Here is a 27,275-nt window from a genome sequence, read left to right on the forward strand (position 1 = left end):
TCCACTGACGTAAATGAAACTGTGACAATTTACACCAGCTGAGGAATCTCCCGCCAAGCTTGTCTGACACAGCATTCTTGTACTGAAAGAAGAGATACTGATGCTGCACTGTTAGAGGTTATGACCATCAGATGATGTGTTAAATCCAGGTCCCTTCTGAAGGACACTGTCCAGACAAAATTTAAGGAGCCCAGGTCGCATTGTAAGAGAGTAAGAGACAAAAATTTTCTGTGCAAACATTCCCACTCATGTCCAAAAAGGTGTCAGTTATTCCTGAACGCATAATGGTTTACACATTGACCCACATGTTCCCAGCTTTATCGTTATCTAAATTGTAACAGAATGTTGGGATCCCTCCAGGATGAAAAGATCCACATAAACCCATGTTTTCTACTACAGGCAGGCCCAAATGGATGTGCTGTTATTGGGGCAAGGAGATCTGAATTTAATAATATACCTATTAGGCATCAAGTATCAGAGGGGAGCTGTGTTAGTCTGTATCCACAAAAACAATGAGGAGTCCAGTGGCACCTTAAAGACTAACAAATTTATTTGGACATAAGTTTTCGTGGGTAAAAAAACTCACTTCTTCCGATGCAAGTGAAGAAGTGGGGTTTTTTACCCACGAAAGCTTATGCCCAAATAAATCTCCTTGTTGTTTCTACTTAGGCATGTGGAGATTAACAAATAGGCTATGCAAAAACAGGATAAACTCTAGGAATTTTATGGCTTGTTGGAACCCTGTCCAACATACTGAGCTAAAAGTCTTTGCTCTCTGTAACTGGTCTTATATCCAAGTGAGTCAGGACCTACCAGATCATTACCTGTTATGTTTAACGTTATGGTTACTTTTAATGAACTTTTGTACTATATATCCAAACAAGAGACACTGAGATTATAACCAGTCAGATCCCATACTACATTTCCCAACCAGACTGATATTTTAATATTAATGTAACCTGCAAAGGGAAAGCAACAGGAGTGCTGGGGTTGCTCTGAAAATCAGGCACATAAAATGAAAGTGACCTATCTCTGGGCACCAGGTTTTGAAAAATGTGGCTTCTGTCCTTAAAAGGTAGCTGTAATTGCATGATTGAAAAAAAAAACAGTTTTAGGTGTTTCCTGCTCCCAATTGGTTATTAATACTGTCTTTATTATTATAGGATGATCAAACGTGAAATGTCATTGGGGTTATGTTACAGCCTTACTCCTCAGAACTAGAAAGCATCAGTGTCTGAAACCTCCCTCAACAATCTCATGTACTTTGCATACTTATGCTGACCATTTGCCAGTAGCAGACTAAGGCCTTGTCTACACTACCAAGTTTTGTTGCCAAAAACTGCCCTTTGGCGACAAAACAGCAAGAGCGTACACACTACAATAGGACTTTTGTCACAAAAAATGCCCAATTTTGGTGACAGAAAACTTCCACCTTTATGAGAGACTTTTGTCTTCTCCCCTTCGTTTATTGTCGACAAAGAGCCAGTGTAGACACTGCTGATTGTTCTGTCCACAGAACTGGCTTTCACCAGTATCCCACAATGCCTGCCCTGATTGCTCTGCTCAGTGTTTTGATCTCTGCTGCCCTGCAGGCATGCGCCCCTCCCCTTTCAAAGCTCCAGGAAGTATCTGTGTGCTGCTCTGTGTGGGGAACAAACAAAGAGCAAATCATAGGAATGCTCCTGTTCTGCCCTGCACTAGGAGCACAGCAGCAGGCTGCTGCAGGGGGAGGGGGACAGACTGCTGCGCTGCTTTGCTGTTCTTCAGCACAGAGAGCTCACAGAGCTACTCATGATGCTGCTCTTGGCAGCTGAGGGGGCTGTGGGAGAACTCACGCAGCGATCAGCTCTTCCTTCCCACAACACTGCACTATTGGATACATACCCACAGTGCATTGTTCACACTGTTGATGATGGTGTCCCCAGTGTGGACATGATCTGTCGACAGAGGGAGCAAGTGTGAACGCCCTTTGGCGATTTTTGTTTTGTCGACTTGTGTGTCGACATAAGTTTTGTCAACAAAACTTGGTAGTTTTACCATTTATACTGATGTTGTTACACCAGTACAACCGCCAGCGTAGACACTTTATATCTGGTATCAGAGTGGCTTTTTTGGTTTAGTTTAAACTTCTCCCAAGGTGACATAAGATGAACAAAAAAAAAAAAAAGACCACTCTTTGACCAAAATAAGAATGGCTGTGCAGTGGTATACTACTGGTATACTAATGAGTTAAATTCACAGTTTAGTTTACACCAGTATAACTTTCTTGTGTAAAAAAGGCCTACTTGTAGCTGGGTTTGTAAATTTCATCCAGTGGGCCAAATTCATCCACTGACTTTTGTAAAATGCTTAGGAAATGTCTTGATGGGCAAAAAGAGGTACTTTCTTACACTGTGTTAGCTTATCACGATTGTAAAGCCTTCTGTACGCTTGTTATGATGCAGGCTATTTCTCTGAAGTTGTTAGCTGCTCCTGTTATAGCTGTAGGTATTTAGCCTGAAGTGTTAGCCTGTGAACAAGCATTAAGAGAGCTTTTCAATCATGTTTGGCTAACATAATATGACAGCACACTTTTTGCCTGTCAGATAGGGCCTTGGAGATCCTCAGATAAAAGGTGCTATGTAAATATAAGTATTAGTACTAATATACTGTATAATTTGTAGAGAATTTTCTAGCAGCAAAACAATCTGCAGTTTAAAGACTGTCAGTATATTAAGTTAAATTCCACCCTTCTTACTGCTGGCTTTTCATACTTCTACAGAGCCCATTTATTTTGCTGTTAAATATGTCAGCAACATTAACAAATAAGCATGGTGTAACATTTAATGTAACAGGGATGGTATCATTTGCTTCAGGAGAGAAAAGGGTAGTTGTTTTCTGCTCTCTTTTTCTATTTACCACCATCATTCACCAGCCTTCTCTCTCAGCATTTCTAATAATCGTACTTAGGCTTGGAAGGATTAGACTTTTATCAGTAAATGTTGATAAACATCAATTTCACTGTATACACATAAACTGACAAAAGATTATTTCCATCAATAATCAAATAATCAAAATTTACAGATAAGCAAAGTAAGAAAAGGGCTGCTTGAAAACTTATTAGAGTTTGATTTAAGGCTGTGTACTTTGTATATTTGGACACATGATGTGGACAATGTGTGTTATAATGGTTAAAGCTTGAACTTTTTATTCTCAACATCTACTATCATTAAATAAATACCATTCCCCCCCCCATTTCCCACGACTGTGAAAATTTAAATAGATAAAAATTGCTTAATAAACTGATATTTTCCATCAAAAGTAACAAAATAAAAGCCAAGTTCTACCAAGTGTAACAATACTTCACATTACTATAGAAACTTCCAGCCAAAGATCTCAGACATTAATTAATAGGTGCATCCTTTTAATAGCCCTCCAGTGTCATCAGCAGTGCAGCTCCAACCTTGTGGTTCTGGTAAAAGGGCAGCAGTGATGGAGGGAGCTGTGTTTAGTATAGGCCTGCAGAGGAAGTGCTTACCCCTGAAAGGCCAAGAGGAGGATGGGTGTAAACACCCACGGTTCAATTCTGGTCTCACAGAACACTGATGTAAATCAGCAGTAACTTCACTGAAGGCAGTGTAGTTAAACCAGTGTAATCAAGAGGAAAACCCAATTCAAGGAAGGAGGAGAGAAAACTGGGTGTAGGAATAAAAACTTATTTTTAGGAATCCTCATCTTTCCCTCCACAAGAGCATGTGTAATGAGAGCTCCTTTTCCCCAAAGAAGGCAGACTGTCTTTCTGCATTGCCACATGATAGCAGTAATATTGCATATCACAACAACACATGCAGATCTATTGCTGCAATATTCACTGTCTTACTTCATTGTGTTTGATTAAAAAAAAATTAGTTAGGAGCTGGAAGGCTGCAAGCCAATACAAGAATGATTTTGATTTACCAATCTCTCTCTTTCAGCCACTGGAAGCAGAATCCATTACTAAAGGATCTTGACAGGGAGATGCAACAGGCCAGGCTAGCATGAGCTGCTTGGAGAGCGAACACTGCTATTGCATCACACCCTGCAAACTGAGCCTGTTTGTACAGAATGCTTACAGTGTAACATTAGAAGCCAGTAAGTGCAACAATTCCATATGAGGTGGCTTGTGCTTTGGTACCCCCTCCCTCACTCAGGGCTAGCTAGGAGTAGGGAAAGAATTCCCCACCACAGAGAAACACAGAGACCTGATACAAACAGGCTGTACAGTGGAAATGCTCACCTCAAAGAGCAAGGCAACAGCAGGTGCCAGGCCATGACAAACCTGAGAAAGAGAGTGCCAAGATGAGTGGACAGCTGCTCATGAAAAGTATGTAGTATCAGTGAGGACTACAATGATCCAAACACCCTGGAGAGCAATGGGAACCACAGTCATGGCTATGTCCTTTCACACACTGAACTGGACACAAAAGAGAACAGCAGCTCTATATAGAACTGCTCTAACCAAAATCACCTCCCCCACTCCCTGAGATGAATGAACTACTAGAGTCTGTCTCAAGATATGAGAGAAACAGGGTGCACAATGTAAAGTGTCCCCTAGAAGGTAAAAAGGACAAAACCCCTAGACTGGAAAAGGCAGCGAGCCTGTATATACCCAGGGATCCCAGACCCACTGTCCCCACCCCACCCCCTGGCAGCACAAAAGTAGAACACTTAGAAACCCTGTAGTTATAACAGACACTAGGACCCATTCTCCTCTCACATCAATGTATATCAGGAGTTACTTCACTGAAAACAGTGGAGTGACACCGGCATAAGTGGGAGGAGAATCAGGCCTGAAACGTGTTAGTGAGAGTACAGATCACTCTGTCCCAGCCCCTAATTTGTTCAGCATTTCACCTTAGGCACCTCCCGTACAGCTATAAAAAACAAAGAGCAAACTTTAAAAGTGCAGGGCAGGGGAGGAGGAAGGGGGCAAATATTAATATAGACAAAGGAGTAGGACCGACAGTGAGGAATCTTCAGGGCTTCTCATTTTACAATCAATCAAAGATCAACAGTATCTGAAAGCCCCACAATCTTTCACACGTTTATCCTCACAACATTCCTGTGAAGCAGAGAAGTGCCATTATCCCCATTTTACTGACGGGGGAATGGAGGCAAAAGGAAAGTGACTTGCCCAAGGTCACACAGTCAGACTGTGGCTGAGCAGCGAAATGAATCCAGGTCTCTCAAGTCCTAGGCTAGTGCCCTACCACTGGATCATCCTGCCTCTCTACAAGTGCTTTTTCAGTAAAAAAAAGTGTGTGTGTGTGTGTGTGTGTGTGTGTATGTGTGTGTATATATATATATATATAGCAGAAGACAGTGCTCATACCTCAGTGAGTGTGTGCATCTCAGAGCACAGCAAAAACTCTGCCAGTGCTAGCGTGAAGTGGAACAAATATTTAGACTGAAGTTACCAATTCCGATCAATTTGCAGTGTGTTGAACTGGTGACTGAAACAGAATTTTATTTTATTAAGAATCTAAATCACATTCAATCCAGAGAGGAGAAACCCCACCTAGAGTCACTATTGTTTCTATAACATAAAAGCACTCATACACAGATTCTCCCGCAAGTTATTCTACTGACATTAAGACAGGATTACATATATTTCATATAAATCCACACATCCTGTGTGCTCAATCTATTTTGTTTAAGTTGTTAAATCTGCCATCTTTTCATTTCAGGGATAGAAACTACTTTTAGGGACAGCCATCTTGAGATCAAGTAGTGAAGAAACATAAGGGGAGACTGGTTAAAAGTCCTTTTTAAAATAAAACCAATATTTTAATGGGTGTTTTTAAATAAATACTTTAGAAACCAAAACAGAATTTTAAAAGTTCAGCTTGCTTTTCAAGTTAAAATGCAATAAAAAAAAAAAAAAAGCCACCAGCATCAATCAGCTTAGACTGTGAACACACCAGTCAGTTCCCTTTCTGGTTCTCTTCTCATGGACTAGCATAGTCCTGCACAGCCACTGCTTTGAAAACACTGCAGGGGACATTTACATTAGAAATGAGCTCCCACCCCAGAGTCAGATCTCCATCCTCTCCCTAAAGCTTTTGAGGAGTTAAGATCTATCTTAGTTTAAATGCAACCATTTCTTTTTCCACTGACAAAAAAGTTTCATGAAATTTTTTTTTATTAATATTATGTTCCAGAGAAACTTTTCTCCCACACACTCTTCAACACTTAATTTTGGGGTTATTCATCTTTTTACATTTGCCTGCTGCACTGAATTTCAGCTAATCAATTTCCCCATTTCTTCACACATGCTCCTTTGTCAGATGACTGGTTTATTTCATTCTGATGAGCAACATTCTGATGAGACTCCCATACTTGTGCTTTTGAATTCAAGAATAATCAAGCATAGTGATCCTTTTATTGAGAATACATTTGTTGTAGAGGCAACCTGTACATAATTATTCTGCTCAATATGTGCTCATAGCTGAAGCATGACAGCGCACAGCCACACAGATTTCTACCAGAGAACAGTCACTTTCTCCCCCCACCCCCACCCCACTTTAATTTTGTCATTTAAATATTGCAATATACAAACATCCAACTTACTGGATATCATTGTAATGGCTTTGATACCCACCTGAGAGCTTTAGGTTCTGCTGCAATTGAAAACCAATGCAATCTGTTATATTAATTTTGATGGAAAAAATGGGCCCAAAGAGTCAAAGGGGTTAATATGACCCTGTCACCGTTCCACATTAAACAGTTTTAAACAAGGTTCGAGGTTTGGTACCATGGCAAATACACCATTAAAAATCCTTTTAACCTTTTATTAAAGGTAAAGAAAAAAAGGAAAAAGAGTTAAAGCATCTGAAATATAAACTATTCAGTAAAGCTTTTTTTTTTTAACAACATCCCTTATTCATTTTTCCTTTAGTTGAAGATAATTTTTAGAATGAAAACTGCCCTGTCTGACAGTCTTTTAGATGGTAGTAAAGATAGTAATAATTGTCCTTTTTGACAAAAAGAGAAGTTAGTTGAGATGGCCTGGAGCTGTTAAAATCTGGTCCCTTTTCCTAAAAGAAAAAACAAGACACACAAAACTGAAGACAAAAGAACAGCAAAAATAGAAAACTTCTAGAAATAGGCAGCTTCTACGCCTGGTGTTAGTTCTTACTTGTAGCCTCGCTGCTGGAGAAACACAGGCACAGCACACAGTCTTAGCAGCCACTCCAAGACTTGGCAAACTTGTACCAGCATTGGGCTGTTTAAGGCATTGCTGTTAGCTGCCTTTCTGGTCTAAGACTCACAGCAGTGTTGAAAAATATGCAGTCTTGGCCGGTTAAGCCAGATTCTTATTAAACAGAAGGCAAAAGAAGAGGGAAAGGAAAGAGAAGAAATAAGGTGGGGAAAGAAAAAGACACACAATTGGGGGGGGGAGGGGGAGTGGGGGGGGGGAGAGAGAGAGAGAGCACGTGATAGTGAGCACACACACCAGTGGAGGTGGCAATGTCATTTGGGTCCCTCTTTCTGGTCAGGACAACACTCCGGATTATGACAGGAAGGCCCAATGGTGGCTCCTGAGAGACAGTGGAGGTGACAGACATGATGGTGAAGCTCACTCCTTCCTGTTCTCCTCTCTTTCAGTAAGCCAGTGCCCATGTTCACCAATTTTCCTTCCAAAGTCTCTCTCTCTCTCTCTCTCTCTTTTTTTTTTTTTTAAAAGGACCCCAAAAGGGAGTGATGGGTGGAAGAGCATAGCCCCTCATCATTTTGTTCACCAATTAGACCTAATTTCCAACACACCAATTTTGTTCCATTAATTTCCAGTCCCACATTTCTCTTGTTTACCAGACATGATTTTAACATAGTCCTTGAGTTATATCAGTAAGTCTTTTTGTTTAGACTAATTAATCTGTGCCCCTTTTGCAACTTTTCCCATCAACATTTATTGTGACAAGTTATTCTGACATTTTATGAGCTTTTATTCACTGTCCCCACAGTTAAGCTCACAACTGGAATAAATTTGTGGTCCAATTATCAATAAAGCTCCCAGGGGCAGGTCTTTCTCTGTTCTATACAGCACTACGTACTCTGAGTGCTTAATAATAATGGAAAATCTATGGGAGAGGGTTTCAGTGGTAGCATACTCAAGAAGGTTTCCACATATTGTTCTCCAGAGAGGATGGGTGTAACATCACGCTCCTGGGTGTCTTGTAAACATCAGGGATTAAACCTAGGATCTCTGCCTCTAAGAACATGAGCCTGCCTCTACAGCCTGAGCTAAGAGACACCACTCTGTTAGCCAAGGATATAGTAGGCTCATCAATCTCTATGTGGCCCAGTCACCACTAGAAGGGTACAGAGAACCACAAAAAGTGGGTGGGATTACAGATGCTTGCCCCCAATCCTACTATACTCTTCAATCTCGGTGGATACATTCACAACACAGAACTATACACGTGGTAGCCCTGAAACCATACCCGATTCCAGGACCATCTGCTCTTCCCTCTAACTCCTTGGTGGGGCTTCTCCACACTCAAGAAAGTTCCCCAGTGTAGAGGGAACTCTTCTGAGAAGTTGGTGGAGCCATTTCTGCAGATTTACTGCCATTTGTGGCGGATTGGCAAGGAAAACAGGCCAATGCTCATACACCCCATCCCACATCACATTCTCACCAAAGTGGATCCCCAGGCCCATGGATGGGTGGAAAATGCCATGGAGGTGGATGACCTACTACTCCAGACCCCTCAGACCTCTCCGTTCCCCCTCCCCCCACTGCAATGTAATTATTGTCCTGGTTTGGGAAGCATAATTTCAAGAGACAAATGAGCTCAAAGCACTGATAGCCAATAAGGGCTTGGTTGCTCCAAGCACTTTCCTTTGTCCATTATTGACTGGATGATCCCTGCATTTACACAACACAGACCATCAGTGCGTCACAGGCATGAATACAACTGTATTTTCCCAACTGCAGCATTGAACTGATGCATTCACATGGTTACAAGAATAGACTGAGTATGTCAAGCTGCTCTCTGAAGCACAACATTAGAAAGGAAGTCAATTCCTTCAGCATGAAGTTTTGTTTTTGAGTGGAGGTGAGGCTTCTGTGTTTGTCTGGGATTTTTCAGAGTGGGTTTAACATTTATTCGCAAAGAAGAAGAAGCCATTCAGTCCAAATTCTATTTGATATAGAACTGGATAAAACAGACGCTGGATCTTAAATTTTATACTGTTTTACCTATCATACAAAAGGCAGCTCAATCTATACCTTTAGAAAAGATCATGAGGGCCAAGGAGTTTAATATTTGCTTTGAAGAGATTGTAAGCTTAATATTTCTATATAGTATATTAACACACAGGACAGTATCCAAGCAAGAATTTTTTCATTACACACCTAAGATCAGATAATAGTTTGACACTTTATATAGCTCTTGCATGAAACACATAGCTAACTGGTGCACTGTCAGAAAAGTAATGTGCTCTCAATAAGGGAGCTCTTACTAATGCAAAACTCCCACTGACTTCACTGAAGTAGGGAATGCAGGATCATATCTAAAGTGCATAAAGAAAAAGAAATAAGAAAGGCCACTTTTGATGGTTGATTTCTCATTTCCACACTGCGCAATGTCAGAAAGATGTCCCATAAAAGCAGAATTCAGCATTTGAAAAAGAAAGATTTGTTTCAGTTAGTGAAAATTCTATTGTAGCACAAAACAGCTCCTAGCTGAGTATTTCTTCCACCGCTTGCAGTCTTTAAGAACAACTGTTTCTGACATTTCTGGGCTATGACTGCAGCATTAGCTAAAGCTGCTGAATGCAGTGGTAATTCTTCAAAATCTGGAGGATCAAAGACTATTAGACAAAACCTGGCAATAGTAAATTACATTGATAATATTTTACATAAGCATGAAGGGAATACTTACCACATGCAAATAGCCTGGAGTTCTGTTGCAGAGAACAAGTCAGCTGTCGACTGAGCAACATCAAGGCCATTTTACTCTTTCTTTAACCAGAAAAACCTCAAACTGGAGAGAGCACCTTATTCCAGCTGATGTTCTGAAAAAAAGGAAAAGAAAAAATGTACCTATGTTCCCATTGATCTAATCATCACGATTACCATTTCATTCATCCAAATGGAGAGAGCCAGAAAGAATGTCATACAGTGGGTTGCTGCTGGAGTCTAATGGAAGGGCAAGGACTGAGAACACAATCTATCTGATGACGTCTTCTTCTCCAGGCAAATGACTCCGAACCATCATCTATACCTTTTATCCCTAATAAAGGCTTACAAGTCCCATGGACGCCATACTGAATCTTACAATTTACATCAGCCAGAGAGCTCACAGATGGCCTCATTATAGCAACATGAAACAAGATGAACAAGCCATGAGTTAACTGAGAGAAGGAGATTTCCCTCCCCCTTATTATTATTACAAGGTAAAAAAATTATTATTGGTACCTAGCTCTTATATAGCATTTTCATTAGTAGCTCTCAAAGTTCTTGAAAATGTCAGTATTATTACTGCCATGTTGCAGATGGGGAGAGCAAGTGACTTGCCCAAGGTTACCCAGCAAACTAGTGACAGAACCAGAATTAAAACTCAGGTCTTCTAATTCCCAGTCCAGGGCCCTATCCACTAAGCCACACTGCCTCCGTGTGGTATCTTTGATTCTTGTTGGCAACTTACAATTTGTGACCCTTGTGCTTCCAGGAATTGCAAATGCCAAGCAGAACATAAGATCCCCTTTATGTTATGAACTAAGGTCCACCATCTAACACTGAAAGGCACTTTTTGCACAAAAGATGACCTTTCATTTTACTTACTCTCTCTGGCATGCTTTGTTGTGGAACTAGATTGATGACGCCTTTAAAAATTGTTACTAGCTTGTGACTCTTAAAGAGATTTGTCATTTAGATTAATCATAAATTATGGGAAGCAGTTGTGACTTTTTTCCTTTTGACTTCACATAATAAAAAAACAGCCAGAGAGACTCTGCAAAAGCAGCTACAAAACCAAGATGAAGGAAAGGACATCAGGAAGGGGGGTGAGCAGAACAAATCCCCTGAAAACATTCAGTATCTTCTACAGATAGTTCAAAGACTAGTCAATGTTATGGGCCAAATTCCATGTCCAAAGCCATGGGTGCTGTACGATTGGAACATGACCATTTATATCATTAATATTGCCACTATTGGACAACTGCAACAAATCTTGTACAAAGTGTGTCATGTAAGGTGTTAGTGGGAAAGCTATGATTTGCTGAGTACGATTATCCTTTTCTATGCATGTATGATCTTTGTATCTAAAGTTATGAATACTGACTATGTACCAGTATTTAAAACGTGTTTGCTCCTGGGGTAACACCCATAAGATAGTTTACATCCAGTATAGCCAGCACAATGTGAATGGACCATTCAAGCTGATAGCTCATTAAACAACACTTAACTCTCACAATGGACCATAGAAGAAATTCATCCAGCATAGTGAGCCTTCCTGTGGACCGTTAGCCAGAATATGGGTAATGGCTGCTCCTATGAGTCATCAAAGCATGCAAGGCATGTGACTCGCTCATGTGACCCTAGACTCCATCTTGTTCCTGTAATTTTCCACAAACTAAGACTGAGAACATTCCCTCCACATGGGAGAAGGTATATTAAAGGACCACAGAAGTATCTCCATTTTGCGTCTTTCCTGCTCTAATCTCTTACACTAAAAGGAGCATATTGACTGAGGACCTCCCAATTTTTTGGAAGTTACCAGAGTCTTTACAAGCCAGCAGTCTGTAATATCACTGCTATAAACCTGATCCAAGAACTTTGCAATGACTGTATGTATATAACTTCCTAACCTTTTTAACTCTCTCCTTTTTTTCTCTTCTAATATTTAAAGGTTTATTTATATACTAAAGGATTGGCAACAGTGTGATTATTGGGTAAGATCTGAGTTCTATACTGACCTGGCTATATGGTTGATCTCTTGGGATTAGAGGGCCCTATAGGTGATGGTTTTCAGTAACAACTCATCATAGAGTTCAGTGTCTGGGTGGTGAGACAAGGGCTGGAATGCCTAAGGAGACTGCATTTCTGACTTCTTGCTAACCAGCGTGGTGAGACAGAAGTTTACTTTTGTTACTGGCTTACTATTTCAAATGGAAGAATGACCGCCAGTTTTGGGTGAGTCTGCCCTATTTATCAGCAGCTTGTCCTGAATCTGGTATTCTCAGCTGCGACCCACTGAGGCACAGTGACAGAGCTGCGCACAGGTATCCAAGGGAAGACACTACAATCCAAGTAGCCTTGCTAGTGAAGACTTGGACCTGGACCGTAATCATAGGTGTGCGTACGGGGTGTGCCCAGGCACACCCTAATGCAGGAGTGGGCAAGCTCTTCCTGCCCAGCCCGCCTGAGCTCCCGGCCAGGGAGGCTCCCCTTGGCCCCACCCCTGCCTTCCCCCATTCCCCGGCGCCTCAGCACGCCACGTCCAGGAGCAGCCCTGGACAGCGCTGCAGTGGCGTGGCTTGGGCTGCTCCTGGGCGCGGCACGCTGCGGCTCTGGGAGAGGGGGGAGGCGGGAATAAGCGGCATGGTGAGGGGCCTGGAACCGGGGGGGGGGGGGTTGGATAAGAGGCAGGGAGTCCCGGGGACAGTCAGGGGACAGGGAGCGGGGGCGGTTAGATGGGACATAGGTTCGGGGGTGGGGGGGGCGGTCAGGGGATGGGGAACAGGGGGTTGGATCGTGGGAGTTCCGGGGGTCTGTCAGGAGATGCGGGGGTGGATAGGGGTCGGGGCAGTCAGGGGACAGGGAGCAGGGGGGGTTGGTGCGGGGTGGGGTCCCGGGATGGTGGTTGTGAGGGGTCTTGGGGGGGGCGATCAGGGGACAAGGAGCAAGATGGGCTGGGGATTCTGAGGGGGGCAGTCGGGGGGGCAGGAAGTGGGTGGGGGTCGGATAGAGGGCACAGCCTTCCCTACCTGGCCCTTCATACAGTTTTGGAACCTCGATGTGGCCCTCGGGCCAAAAAGTTTGTCCACAGCTGCTCTAATGTTTCTAAAAAAAAAAAAAAAAAAAAAAAAGAGTCCCTGACAATCTGAGTTTATTAATTTGGAAAGATGATTTTTGTGTTGAAAAGAGCCCCTATATCTTCCCTAAGATAATCAGCCTGATATTTGGTTGCACATGGATTAGACATAGCTCAATTCAAAATCAAACCTGTTTTGAAATCTGCCAAGCTGAGAAAACACTTACATAGTATTTGTTGTGTACTTTGGAAAAGTTAGAGACTCACTGTAAGGACATGACACCCACTTCTCATGAGCGCCTCTTCTGGTCAGATGTGTCTGTGGTCTTTAAACAGTCCCAGCCCTGGTATGGGGCCGTACCCACAGGCCTTGCTCCCTAGAGGCAATGGTTGTGTCATTTCTGGCCCCAGCTGGGCCACTAAGTAGTTTAGATCCCCTTCTGGGGGTTTACCGCTGTCTGGTTGTAGGCCATTTCCGCAGTGGCCTATGGGGGCAGGGGAGACCGGGCCCACTCACTACTCCAGGTCCCAGTCAGGGACCTCAAGAATAGCAGCCACACACCACCCTGTCCCTTTAACAAAAACTACTTTCAGTTCTCTCAGCCACTTCCCCGCAGTCCCAGCCTTCACCAATGCTTTACCCTTAGCTCACAGCCTTCCAGTGTTCAGGCCCAGTAGCCAGCCAGGACTCTTTCCCACCCCTGTCCACCAGCTCTGAGCTGTCCATGGTGCTGCAGTTCCCTTTAGCCAGCCAGGATCATCATCTACTCTTGACGGCACTCTGCGCCAAAAAAATTTAAAATTCTGTGCACAGTATTTTAAAATTCTGCAAATTTTATTTGTCAAATGTGGAGGCTTCAGCGTGGCAGTGGGGAGCACAGGCCACTGGCTTCACAGAGGTGGGAGATCACTGTGCAGCTCCCCACCCGGGACACGGACTCAGTGGTGAGGCTGCACCAAACCCTGACACAGCGCAAGGACTGGACCTGCCCCAGAAACATCCCAGGGCCCTGCCCCGCCATGCCAGGTGTGGGCAGCAGGCACAGCATGGCAGAATCCAAGCGTGGAGGGGCTTAGTGTGGGAGGACTCAGGTGTGGGTTGAGAGGGTTCTGTGTGGGGCAATCTGGGTGCTGGTGGCTCAGTGGGAGATCTGGGTGCAGGGGGATCTGAATGCACAAGGGCTTGTTGGGGGGTTCTGGGTGCACTGTAATAGGACTGTGCAGGGGGGTCCAGGTGAAAGGTGGCTGGGGCTCGGCAGGAGGGTCTGAGTGTTGTGGGGATAGAGCTCAACAGGGGGGTCGGAGTGGGGAGCTCAGTCAGAGAGGTTCAAATGCTGGGGTGCAGCTGGTTGGGGCTCAGTTAGGAAGGGGATCTGGGTCCGGGTGGCTCATCATGATAATCCAGCTGCAGAGGGAGTGGGGCTCATTGGGGATAGGCGTTCTGGGTGTGGGGGTGGTGTGAGGCTCGTCGGGAAGGTCTGGGTATGAGGGGGTCTGGATGCACGGGGGTTCGGTGGATGGGGGAGCAGCGCCCTATACAGTGATCCCTCCCCCTGAAGCTGAGGAGCGATGGGTGCAGGAAGCACAGGTGGAGTGCAGTTTGCATAGCTCCCTATAGCTGGGGAAGAAATCTGGGGGTGGGTTGGACAACCCCAGATGCCACGTAGGGGAAGAGGAAGTCCCGTCTTCCCCAGCCCAGCCGGGACTAGCAGCTGAGTCCGGCGCAGGGTAGGAGCCACCAGCCAGCTCCTCCCCAGTCCCACCCCCTGCCCCACAGTGATTTACCTCTCTGCCGGCTGCCCTGGGCAACCAAAACATACTTCTGGGGAGGTCTTATGACTGCTGTTCGGGCTTCCCTTTGCTTCCCCGTCAGAAGGTCACTTTTCTGCGGGGAAGCAAAGAAATCTGTGGGAGACATAAATTCTGCACACAAGCAGTGGCACAGAATTCCCCCAAGAGTAATCATCTGCACTCCTCTGGCTCCAGGAAGGAACTAACTGGCTGCTCCCTGCAGCTCTCTGATTGGCTTGCCCTTTGCAGTCTCTCTAGGCCACTCGGAGGACTTAGCTCCACTGCTCCATCCCTGGGATGGACATGTCAGGACCCTGAAGCCTCCAGCAGGAGGCCTCCAGGCCTAGTCCATGCTGTCATACTCATGATATACATTTATTGATTTTGGATCAGGAGCTTAATGAAGCTGGAGTTACCACTTGTAGAAAGCAGAGTTACTTTGTTTCCAGCAGAAGGTTTATTTAATTTGGTCCCCTTAATGCCTATTAATATTTTCCATCACATTCCTCTCCATTTCCTCCATATAGGCTCAGATCCTTCAAAGACTTACACACCTGCTGAACTTCACACACTGTGTATTCCCATTAACTTCAATGAGACTCCTCACCAGCATGTAAAGTTAAGCATGTGCTCTATCAAAATTGTACTTTATACATTGATTTTATGATATGTTCTGTTTTTCTGGCATATGCCTGGGTCAAAAGCCAATGTCACTGTGGCAGGAAACTGTTTACAGGACAAAAAAGTCACGGCCCCACCCATTGCCCCACTAGTTAATAAGCCAGGATCTTACAGCTCTGAACTATCTACTTGTTCTTTACTACTGTAATCCCTGGTTTCCTTCACATCCCTTAACTAAATTTGCTTTATAAGGCATTACCTCAGAAACATCCCTACGAAACTCATAAAACTGTAATCAGCCATTATTTTCTGTACTGATAACACACAAAACATGGCCATGAAGTTTTACCCATGGCACAAGGCTAAAATTTAACTTGGGGAAAAATAATGGATTTATTATATATATTAGGTCATCTAGTCCAGTCCCTTTCAGGATTGATCCCTTCTGCATGTTCTGTAGTAGCTTGTCTTGGCCACCTTCCTTCTGAATTATGAGATGCTTCTGTGTATGCAGATCAAACACACATCGGCTTTAGTTTTGCAGCCATATCATGCTGCATATCTACTTTCTTTCCAATATCACCCCTAGCTTTCTTTCAGCATTATTGCTTTTCACACATCTTCCTTCCCACTAAATCTCTGTGTTACCAACTGTTTTCCCTGAACAGATTATCTTATATTTTTGCTGGCAGAATCTTATTTTATTATTTCCTACCTATCTAGCATCCTTTAAGTTATAATGTTCATGCAATGTTTAAAATTACATTTTGAGATGGTATTGGCTTTATGTAAAAGCTCCTTGAAAACAACACAAAATTATTATTACAAGAGTTTAAGAATTAAGTAGCTTGCTTTAATTTTGCTTGACAGCTGTTTTAAAACATTTTATTATTTTGCAGCCTGAGGTCAGACTATATCATAGATAAGGCTAAAATTTAATCACAGGTATTTTTAGTAAAAGTCATGGACAGGTCATCGGGCAACAGATAAAAATTCACGGCCCGTAACCTGCCCATGACTTTTCCCCAAAATACCCCTTACTAAATCTCTACTTCTGGGGCCCCGCTGTTCCAGGGGGCGGGAGGGCTGCTAAGGGAGGCCCTGCTCCAGTGCTGGGGGTTGACTGTCCCCCTGTCACTGGGGAGCGCTCTCTGGATGGCCTCCGTGCATCCCTAGGGCTGCTTCTCCAGCTGCCCAGGGACTGCCGGTCAGGCACTCCCCAGAGCCAGCCACACCGGCCACTGTTCTGGAGGTCCCAGGAGTCAGCTGCCCAGGGCTGCCTGAGCAACAGCCAGTGCGGCTGGCCCCAGGACCGCTGCTCAGACATTCCCCGGGGCTCCCCAGGACTGCTGCTTCGGTGGTCCCCAGGACCAGCCGCACTGGCCACTGCTGTCCACAACTGCCAGGGCAGCTGGCAGTGGGTCACTCCGGCAACAGCCGGTGCGGCTGGCTATGAGGTGCCCGAGCTTGAAGTCAGCTGCACCAGCCGCTGCGGAAGTCACGGAATCAGTGACTTCTACAACCTTCGTAAAAGAATCGCAGCCTTAATCTTAATAGAAATATAGATCTGGAAGGTGCCTCAAGAGGTCATATAACCCATCCCCCCATGCTGAGGCAGGAATAAGTATATCTAGACCATTCCTGACAGGTATTTGCCTAAACTGTTCTTAGAACCCTCAGCTAACAGGGATTCCACAATCTCCCTTGGTAACCTGTCCTTCAGCTTAACTATCCTTTATCACATAATAAAGAAAACCAACTCCCTCTCTACTTCCATTATGCATAGCTCCTCTCACAAAGCCCTATCTTTTAACTGATTGGTACATTTGCCTAAATGCTCATTAAGTTGTGGCCATTCGTGCATCCTGTCTGCACTTAGGATTTTTCTTCTAATTTCCCACTAGTGTAGCACTATCAATGCAAGCAATCTCAGTATAATTCACTCTACAGGGCACATAAACTTAAGGGCATAGGTTTTTATTTATTTTATTATTTTTGGTTTATTTGTTGTTTTAAACACATACACCCAGTTTAGTATTGGAAATACTTTGCATTTTACTAAAACATACCCTGCAAGACAAATCTACATTTCAGAATGAAGTTCACAGGATCTGTATCTGAAACAAAAAGTGCCAGAGTAAGAGGTGAAACACACATATTTCAAGAATGTGAGAGAGAAGACATCCTTGCTGCTGACTGCAGGCTTCTAGCTCATTCTTCCTGTTTAAAACACAGGAGCCTGCTTTAAATTCATGGGGGCAGATTCATTTCTCTCTCAGCTGCTGAAAAACCATTTAACCGGGAATAATGAAGTGGTTTAGAAAATTGAAACACAAGCTGTGCAGTGCAATTACCCCAAAGATCTCCACAACCATTTGGGGAGAATGGGCTCTCTTTCCTTAACTATTGCTTTTTGTTGGCTGCCCTCACTTGTAAAACCTTGACTTTGCTAGGCAGGCACAGCATTTATGCCACCATGCGAGTGTTCATACCCTCAAGCTCACACACTGTTTATTTACTTCCAACACAGATCTGAGACCAAGAAGGGCTTTTTAATTTCATGTAGAAAATTTAGTGCTGTTGAAAGGTGGAAGACTGACAGCCCTAGGGACTGCAGTTCTGTCGTTATCCATCGACCTGGTTCCAAGCAGGCAGCCACAATGCAAACCTCCCTATACTGTTCCATCAACACGCTTAAAGGCAGAAGTGGAAATACAATCTCTAGAAGCAAAAGAGCAGTTCCTTTTCCAAGCACCTTGGATCGCTTATATGATAGATATTTACCCAAAAGCTGAGATGAGTAGTTCATTTCACAATTCAGTACACTGTTGTCAGGCGACACTTTAATTTAAAAAAGGGAGGGCAAAGTGAGGAACCAAGGCCTGATCTACACTAGAAAATTAGGGTGACATAACTATATCGCTCGGGGTGTGAAAAATCCACACTACGGAGCAGCGTTAGTTACACCAATCTAAATTCCCGTGTAGACAGCACTAGGTCAATGGAAGAATTCTTTCATCAATCTAGCTGCTGCATCTTTATGCCAATGTGCTGCTGTAGCATTTTAAGCATAGATGAGTCCCAAATCAGCTAAGATAACTGCTCCTGATCCCAGAGTCAACAGTCATGAATGGCACTATTCACAACGAGAAGGGACATAATTAGTAGCTGGGCAAATACTGCAAAGAGGATTCATAAATATTGTTTTGAATAAACCCTGAATTTGCTAGGATGATATATACAAACCTTTTTAATACTTCTTCGCAAGAATATTCATGGTAAGACAATGTGTCCCGAATAATGTACAAATATGTATACACAAGCATTCACACTGCAAATACATATCATTATCTCCTAGATAGGGAAGTGGCACTTATGAGAGCAGTTGTCCCAACCCACAGACACAATAATCCAAAAGGAGAGAAATGTAGATGTGTCACCTGTTTTGCACCCTTTGCAAAACAGACTGTGCATCTGGATGAAAAACAGAATTACTCTGTGTGAATGTGACAAGAAAAAAACACGAACATTAAGTCTGCAAAAGAGGCAATAAATCCCTCTTTAAAGTATGAGGATCCAGTTGTTTTCAAAGCTAGGGTCCATATATGTAGCTAAATGTAATACACTCTTTTCTGGAAAAGAGAATAGGGAAAGCTTAAAAAACATCCCAAATGTCCCTCAGTCTTTTTATCTCCTGCTGGCTCTCCCCTTCCTCTCTTTCCCATCATAACCTTCCCCAAAAAGCATAAAAGTCCCCCAGTGAATTAAATCAAACTTCTTTCCTGTTTGTAGATGTTAGGTAACACCATCATCATATTTAATTATGAACAACTAATACTGGAAAAACAGCTCATGAAGAGCCCAGAGGCTGAACTATTTTTGTACATTTCACAAACAGCTGGGGGTTGGGGTTGGATCCAGCTCTCAGAATAAATTGCTTGTTCATCTAGCCTCTAGCCATAGTCATGTTCTTCCCCAGGATTTATCTGAGCAAGGATGGGTGAACCTAATGACTTTCTGCCAAGTACATTAAGGACAGACTACTTATACAGTACCTGCCACTCAAGGGCCTCAAAATGCATGGCACTCATTAACCATCACGACCCTTGTGAAGTAGGTATATATACCATTTCACTGGTGAATAGGGAGCAACTTGACAACCTTCACATGTTATTGATTAACCTTGTTACATGTATTAATTAACATAACAAATGTCATTAAAGGCTAATAGACATTGCTTAATCAATCTACCGTTAGGATTAGCAATGTGAAATCTGTTAAGAGCCCTTGTCCAGGAAGCATCAAAGAACATAAGACAAGCGCTGTGTATGTACCAACTTAAAGCAGAAGGTCTGTCACTTGTACGACTATCTTTCAAGAGTTCTTAAGGAGAATGACACTGATGTTGTTCTGCAAGAAACTCATGCTGTAGACTATAAGCAAGCTGTAAAGTATAAAATTAATGGCTATGAACTCATTGCCACCATGAATGATGCAAAGTATGGCTTCACCACATACATCAGGCATGGTCTTAAGATGTCTATCCTGGAGGAATCCAGGATGTTCGTTATGGTCTGTTGTCCGATTCTTACGTCAGCAATAGAGGTTCCCATGTTCACTTGTAAATTAATGGAGAGGGTTTTATTGGCCCATCTCACCCCATCTTTGAAGTCATTCTACCAAAGGATCAGGCCAGTTTCGGACTGGCACGAAGTTGCTGCAACCAGGTTCTCACCATTACTAGTTATATTGAGGGTGGCTTCCAACAGAATGTAAGAATCAAAACAGCATTGACTGATTTATCCACTGCCTGTGACACAGTATGGAGATATGAGCTATTGCCCAAGGGTCATCAAATACCACAGCACTGTGAGACTCCTGTCCACAATGTTGAGCAAATGTAGCTAGAGTGTCCTTTTGAATGGGCAGATCAGCAAAGCACATGTCCTCTGTGGTGGTTTACCTCAAGGATCTGCGTTGTCCCACCTTCACTATATAATACCTATATTAATGTCTTACCTGACACAATTTTGCATATGTTCATTTATGCTGATTGCCTGTACTGCAAGAGTGATGTTAAGACCTCACTGCCATCAGTGACATCCTCTCCACCAACCTCAAGATAACATAGGAATACTTTCAGTACTAGAAACTCTGCCCCAATGCCTCCAAAAGCTTGATAATAGCCTTTCCCCTAAACAACAAAGCTGCCAAGGAACCACTTAATGTCATCTTTCACCATCAACAGATCTGAAATGACCCCTATCTGAAGTGTAACTCTAGAGAGAAGCTTGTCTTTTAAAGCTCATCTGGAAAAGACGTGAAAAGGTAAAAGCAACAACTAGCCTCATCCAAAAACTCATAGGCACAACATGGGGTGCCAATGCACACACACTCTGAACAGCCACTGTAGCAGTGATATACTCTATCACTAAATTTAGTACACCAGTTTGGGCAGGCAGCTCACATTCCAAACCTCTGGATGTGTAGCTTAATGCCACAAAGAGAATTATAGCTGGAACATTAAAATCAACATCCGTTCAATGGTTGACCACTCTGGCATGTATATCTGGCTGCACCCAAGTTAAGGAGTGACATGCATCCGGAGAGAGAGGTACAAGTGAACCATGACCAACTTGAACTTACGAATCCATGAGGACCTCCAGAACTTTACGAAGACATGCATGAAATCTTGTAAGCCTTTTTGGCATTGGGCTAAAGCTCTTAAAAATGTCCTAGTTCAGGGGTTCTCAAACTTCATTACACCGGGACCCCCTTCTGACAACACAGTTACTATATGTCACCGGGGGGGAGGGAGGCATGGAGCCCAAGCTCTGCCACCCCAGGTGAGGGTGGAACTTGGGCTTCAGCCCCAGGTCCCAGTAAGTCCACAGCTTGAGAACCGCTGTCCTAATTCACTCTGGAGGTACACTGGAAAGAATTCTGGGCTAATATTAATGTCTCAAACATCATCTGATTGCCAACCCACAAAAGAACTTTCAGGCTTCAATCTATGCCAGAAACAATGATCCACATTGAACAGTTTCAGAACACAGCATGGTAGATGTGGTCATCTCTTACACCACTGCAAGATGAGAGACAATGTAACTGTGGACACCGGTCACAAACTATGGACCACACTGTAGTATAGTGCCCGCATCAATCTTTTGCTGGTGATATCTCAGACTTACACCAAGCCACTTCTGAAGCTACTCACTTATCTGGACTTGGCTATTTGAACATTGCTAATCACTTCTTTTGCCATACAAAGATGATGACAGGTGAATACATCAAAGCAGAGAGAAAGTAAGCAATTTCCCTGAGGATCACACATAGTTACTAGCAGAGCTAAGGATGGTACCTAGAAATCCTGACTTACTGCTCTAACCACTTTAAAAAACCCTAATGTAAAAAAATCTGGCAGTATGTTAACTGAGGGTATTTGGGGATTGTTTAATTGTAATTCATTCAGCCACAGGAAGAGAGTGAAGAATTCAGCAATCTGTGTATGTGCAACGAAAGAATAATAATAGATCACATGTTAAGTCTTTTTCCTTCAAGACTTTTTCTCAGGTCATTCATGGTGGTTATTCTCTGTCTGCATGTCCAAAACTGGCAATGAATGGCACACTAGTAAAATATGGCTCCCACTTGCAAAGACTGAGCCTGACTGTGAATTTAGGAAAAAGAAAAAGAAAACAGGCAGGAAGCCATCTTCCAAAGTTCCACATGCTCCTTCTGTCAGGAGTTTTCTCTCTCCATTGGTCAGACTCTGGGAAGTCTAATTAAAATGCTAATTGAATTATGTACCCTTGTGCAGCTTTTTTTTAAAGGTGTGTAAAGTGGTTTTTACGGTTTTTTTTTAAACCATCTTTTTCTTAAAAAACAATTGATATGAAATGTACCAAAGGTGAAAGAATATTCAAAGCCCAGAGAGCTGCAGGAGTGTGATAACCAATGGCCAAGGTAAGGTTTCCTGAAAACCCACACTGCGGGAAGTAGGAAAATACTACCAAATGGGAGTAACTTTGAACAGGAGGGAGACATCTTCCTTCTAGCTTCCATATGAGCTCAGTGTATCAAGAAGGTTATAGACTCTACTTCCAGGAGGAGGGATTCCTTTCTTACCACCCCACCAAGCAATCCATAGAAAGGTAACAAGACAGCCTTGGCAGAGTTAAGGTGTAACGATGCTGGTTCTGGTGGGACCCAACTGAGTGCGCCAATTCAGGACAAACTGCTTAAAGCAGGGCAGTTACAGCCCAAGGCTGAGGTTTCTGTGCACACCAAGGCAAACCAAACCAGCCAGATAGGACTTTGGTCTCACCCCACTGGCTAACCATAAGTCACACAAAGCAATTCCCTTAGACACTCCAGTTTCCCAGTATCGCCATCAGTGCCACTCGTTATGGGGACAAATGGTTATGAAAACCAATACCCCAGTAAAAGAAAAGAGGTTCTCTCAATCCCAAAGGACCAAGCCCCAGACCCAGGTCAATATACAAATCAGATCTTACCCATAAATCACGCTGTTGCCAATCCTTTAGAATCTAAAATCTAAAGGTTTATTCATAAAAGGAAAAAGATAATAGATGAGAGTTAGAATTGGTTAAATGGAATCAATTACATATAGTAATGGCACAGTTCTTGGTTCAGGCTTGCAGCAGTGATAGAATAAACTTCAGGTTCAAATCAAGTCTCTGGAGGACATCCACAGCTGGGATGGGTCTTTCAGCCCTTGGTTCAAAGCTTCAGTGTAGCAAAGTTCCTCCAGAGGTAAGAAGCAGGATTGAAGACCAGATGGAGGAGCTGCAGCAGCTTTTTATATTCTCTTGCCATGTGGTTTTTTTTTTTCCTTTGTTCCAAAGAGAAGCTGTCCATCACATGGCATGGAAAAAACCTCAGAGTTCTGTCCATAGGCATGTCCCTGCATACCTTGCTAAGTTGCAAGGTGTGTCTGGTTTCAGAGTAACAGCCGTGTTAGTCTGTATTCGCAAAAAGAAAAGGAGTACCTGTGGCACCTTAGAGACTAACCAATTTATTTGAGCATAAGCTTTCGTGAGCTACAGCTCACTTCACTGGATGCATTCAGTATTTTCCACTGAATGCATCCGATGAAGTGAGCTGTAGCTCATGAAAGCTTATGCTCAAATAAATTGGTGAGTCTCTAAGGTGCCACAAGTACTCCTTTTCTTTTTGGTTACAACAATGTTCTATATGGTCCCAGTTCAAGTCAATAACGTCACATAAGGTGACAGCCATTATTTGCAGAGAGAGTACACGAGTCGGGAAAAACACATGAAGGTAAAACAGCAGAAACTGGCAGTGAGAAAAATTAAGCTACACACCAGTTACATTTAGCAACCAGATATTTTTTGGTGCCAACCAATTCCTAATTTTGTGATTTGGGGTTTTTTGGGGGGTTTTTCAGTCTCACAACTAACTCCATGGCAGTTTTAGAGTTTTGCACTTCAATGGCAAGTATATATCAAACAGAGTACCTCCAGGACTGACCATGAATAGACTATAATGCCAACTCAATGATCAGGATTCCTATAGCAACTGAGCCATGTTCAGTGGAAGGATTCCGCTCAGTATGTGCTGGGTTCATGGTGTGACAGTCTACAGCCATCAGCATCTCAAGGAGAACAGGATTCCTCAAGGCCTCTCAGCATTAAGAAAGAGGGGGAGACACCTATCTGACAAAGTTTCCCAAGGAATAGTCAGAAAGCCAGCACAAAAAAGAACCACTACGAAGTGGAGTGTTCTACTTTGGATTGCACAGTTCATCAGCAGCATTATCACCAGCATCATTAATACTGTAATGAGCAATGACTATCGCGGAATGGAAACATGCATTCCCACAGGGTACATCCACATTGCACCTGGGAGCATGCTTCCCAGCTGAGGCAGACAGACAGACAGACAAATGCTAGTTCTACTCGAGTAGTGTAACTGGGGGTAGCACAGGCAGCAGCTCGGGCAGCCCAGGGGTTCCAGGCAGGTTTGTACTCAGGCAGCCAGCCCAAGCTGCTGCCCTTATTGCCATTTTAGCCATAGGTACATTTTGCACACTGATATTTACTTTTGACTATTTGTTTGTCTAATAGTCTTAAAGGTTCTCTGTAGAACAGGATATAATTGGGAACGTCACAATTGCATTTAGGGTGATCAGACATCCCGATAAAATCGGGACTGTCCCGATGTTTAGGCCTTTGTCCCGCGTCCCAACGCCATTTTTCCCGATATTGCGGCTTTGGCTGCTCCAGTCTTTTTTTTTTTTTTTTTGCTTCCCCCATGTGCCCTGATATTTTTCCCGTTAAATCTGGCCACCCTAATTGCATTTGAGTTCTCAAGTACATAGGTTGTCGTATTTACAAACAAGCCTGAGTTTTTGTTCTTCCTATGTGCTTATTCACTTTCATTTTATTGATCAAACACTCCCTCCCACCACCACCACCCTGCAATGTTTACCATTCAGTAAATAAGTGGGCCTGTTCTGCTTTTCACAGTCTTGACAGTGAGCAGCAGCAGATTTGCCATGGTAGTGACACACAGGTGAACATAGCAACAGTGAGGACACAGTGATATGGAAGGGCTTTGCAGTGTGGCTGCTCACACCCAGTCTGGGTAATCAGACGTGGAAGCTGATCACACAAGTTAACTAAGCAGTGAAGACATATCCTAATGGATCACACCATTAGAAAAATCTCCCCCACAATATTCAGCCTAACCGTACAAAGGCTTTTGACCTGGTCAGCAGAAAGTCTTTTCCAACTGCTAGAGAGACCCCATTCTCCTCAGTCTGATTCAATCCTTCCCCAGTGGCATGATGTCTACAGTTCAGTATTATGGTGACCAACCTGACAGCTTTGAAATCTGCAGTCGTGTCAAACAGTAATGTGTATTGGCACCAACACTCTTCAGTACATTCTTCTCTCTCTGCTTCATCATGCTTTCTAGCACCAGGGATGTACATCACCATACCAGATCAGATGGAAACCTCTTCAACTTTACACACGTAACAGCAAAAAGCAAAGAAACTCCTGCTGATAACAGAACTTTTTTTCACCAGTGACTCAGTGCTCATCACATACGCAGGAGTTCCAGCACCTTGGCAATAGCTTTGCTCTAGCTTATGATGAATTTTGACTAACCATCACTCTAAAGACAGGTTTCAGAGTAGCAGCCATGTTAGTCTGTATCCGCAAAAAGAAAAGGAGTACTTGTGGCACCTTAAAGGCTAACAAATCACTCTAAAGAAGACAATGACTATGGCACAAGGTGTGTCGACTGCATCAGATGTTTTAATAGCTAGCTCCACGCTAAAAGTTGTGCATAAGTTCTGCTATCCAGGATCAACTTTGGATAACTTATCTTTAGGTGACAAGCTTAATTCTTGCACCAGAAAGGCAGCTACCCCATTTGGCCCACTGACCAAGTGCATGTGGGAAAACAGGAAACTAACATTCAACACCAAGATATGGGTCTATCAGACATGCACTCTGAGAATGCTGCTGCATGGTAGCAAGACCTAGACCTAGACCACTTACTTACAGGCACGAGAGAAGATTAATCACTTTCCACACTTGCTGTCTTTGTTGTATTCTAAATACCAAGTGCGAAGCCAGAGTTCCTGACACCAAAGTACTTGAGAAAGCAAAATTGCCAACTCTAATGTTTTCTCCAACTCAGATGTTTCTGTTGGCTTGATCATTTGTACTGGATGGACACTGGATGCATTCCAAAGGATCTCTTCTATGGAGAACTTGCAGAAGATCCAAGGCCACTGGGCCGACCTAGGCTTAGGTTCAAGGACGTTTGCAAGCAGGACTTGAAAAGTTTGAACACCAACACTGCAACCTGGGAAGATGCAGTTAGCAACAGGCCACAACAGAAGGTTGTGCTGCACCAGCGAATCAAAGAGGCTGAAGAGAGGTGTTTAAGAGAGAGGAAAACGAAGAAGGTATCAAGGGCTAGTAGCACACCAGTTTCATGCTCTGGTCCTGCACTTTTTGCCTGCATTATTTATGGCAAGGACTGTTGCTTGAGAATTGGACTTTTTAGCCACTTGTGATGCTGCAGCATGACGTGCAGTAACTGAACTGCTTTGGTGCTTACACCATTGTTTTTCAAGATGGACGGCTGCCACATAACCCATTGTATCACCCTGAACTATGCCTTGCTTTTGTTGGTGCTTATATTCTTCAAATACTTGGCAACAATTATGTCTCTACCATGCTTCTTATCTATTTAACCAGAATATTGTAGTAAAAATAGTAAAGATATGAAACTTCATTGAAATAAAATATTTGAGATGGGACTCCCAACAGAACAGTAAAACCAGTCACAAAATATCCTAAATACTCTAACCCACTGAGCTAATGAACTACTGCTTAAAGGAATGTCAGTGGGGAAATTTAGACCATCTTTATGTCAACTAATGCCTCACTTATGGGGAGTGTCTTTTCAAACATACTAAGCAGAAAATAAGGTAGTTATGCCATTGAAATCAGTGAGGCCAGGCCTCCACTCTAAGGGCATGGCTACACTGGAAACTTCAAAGCGCTGTTGCGGGAGCGCTCCCGTGGCAGCGCTTTGAAGTGTGAGTGTGGTCGTGCGCAAGCGTGAGTGGTCCACCTCCACGAGGGAATTAGCTCAGAGCGCTGGGAGCACAGCTCCCAGCGCTCGGAGCCAGTCCACACTAGCACTTTAAAGCTCTCAGACTTGCTGTGCTCAGGGGGGTGATTTTTCACCCCCCTGAGCCAGCAAGTTAGAGCGCTATAAAATGTAAGTGTAGCCAAGCCCTAAGGCTTTGTGTAGACTAGGATTTAAAGGTGTGCTGTTTGACTGGTTTAAGTATCA

General features: G+C 43.4%; 1 protein-coding gene across 4 annotated transcripts in view; it reads right to left on the minus strand.

Annotated features, from left to right (window-relative positions):
• ABAT (4-aminobutyrate aminotransferase) overlaps positions 1 to 27,275 on the minus strand; it is a 151,922-nt gene that overhangs the window by 71,872 nt on the left and 52,775 nt on the right. For all 4 annotated transcript variants that reach the window (XM_074965482.1, XM_074965481.1, XM_074965485.1 and 1 more), the window contains exon 2: positions 9,906 to 10,038. In XM_074965482.1, coding sequence (XP_074821583.1) covers positions 9,906 to 9,975 — 70 coding nt within the window. In that variant the 5' untranslated portion in view covers positions 9,976 to 10,038. The remainder of the gene's footprint in view (positions 1 to 9,905; positions 10,039 to 27,275) is intronic.

Source organism: Natator depressus, chromosome 10 (genome assembly GCF_965152275.1).
Source record: "Natator depressus isolate rNatDep1 chromosome 10, rNatDep2.hap1, whole genome shotgun sequence".
NCBI classification, from domain to species: domain Eukaryota; kingdom Metazoa; phylum Chordata; order Testudines; family Cheloniidae; genus Natator; species Natator depressus.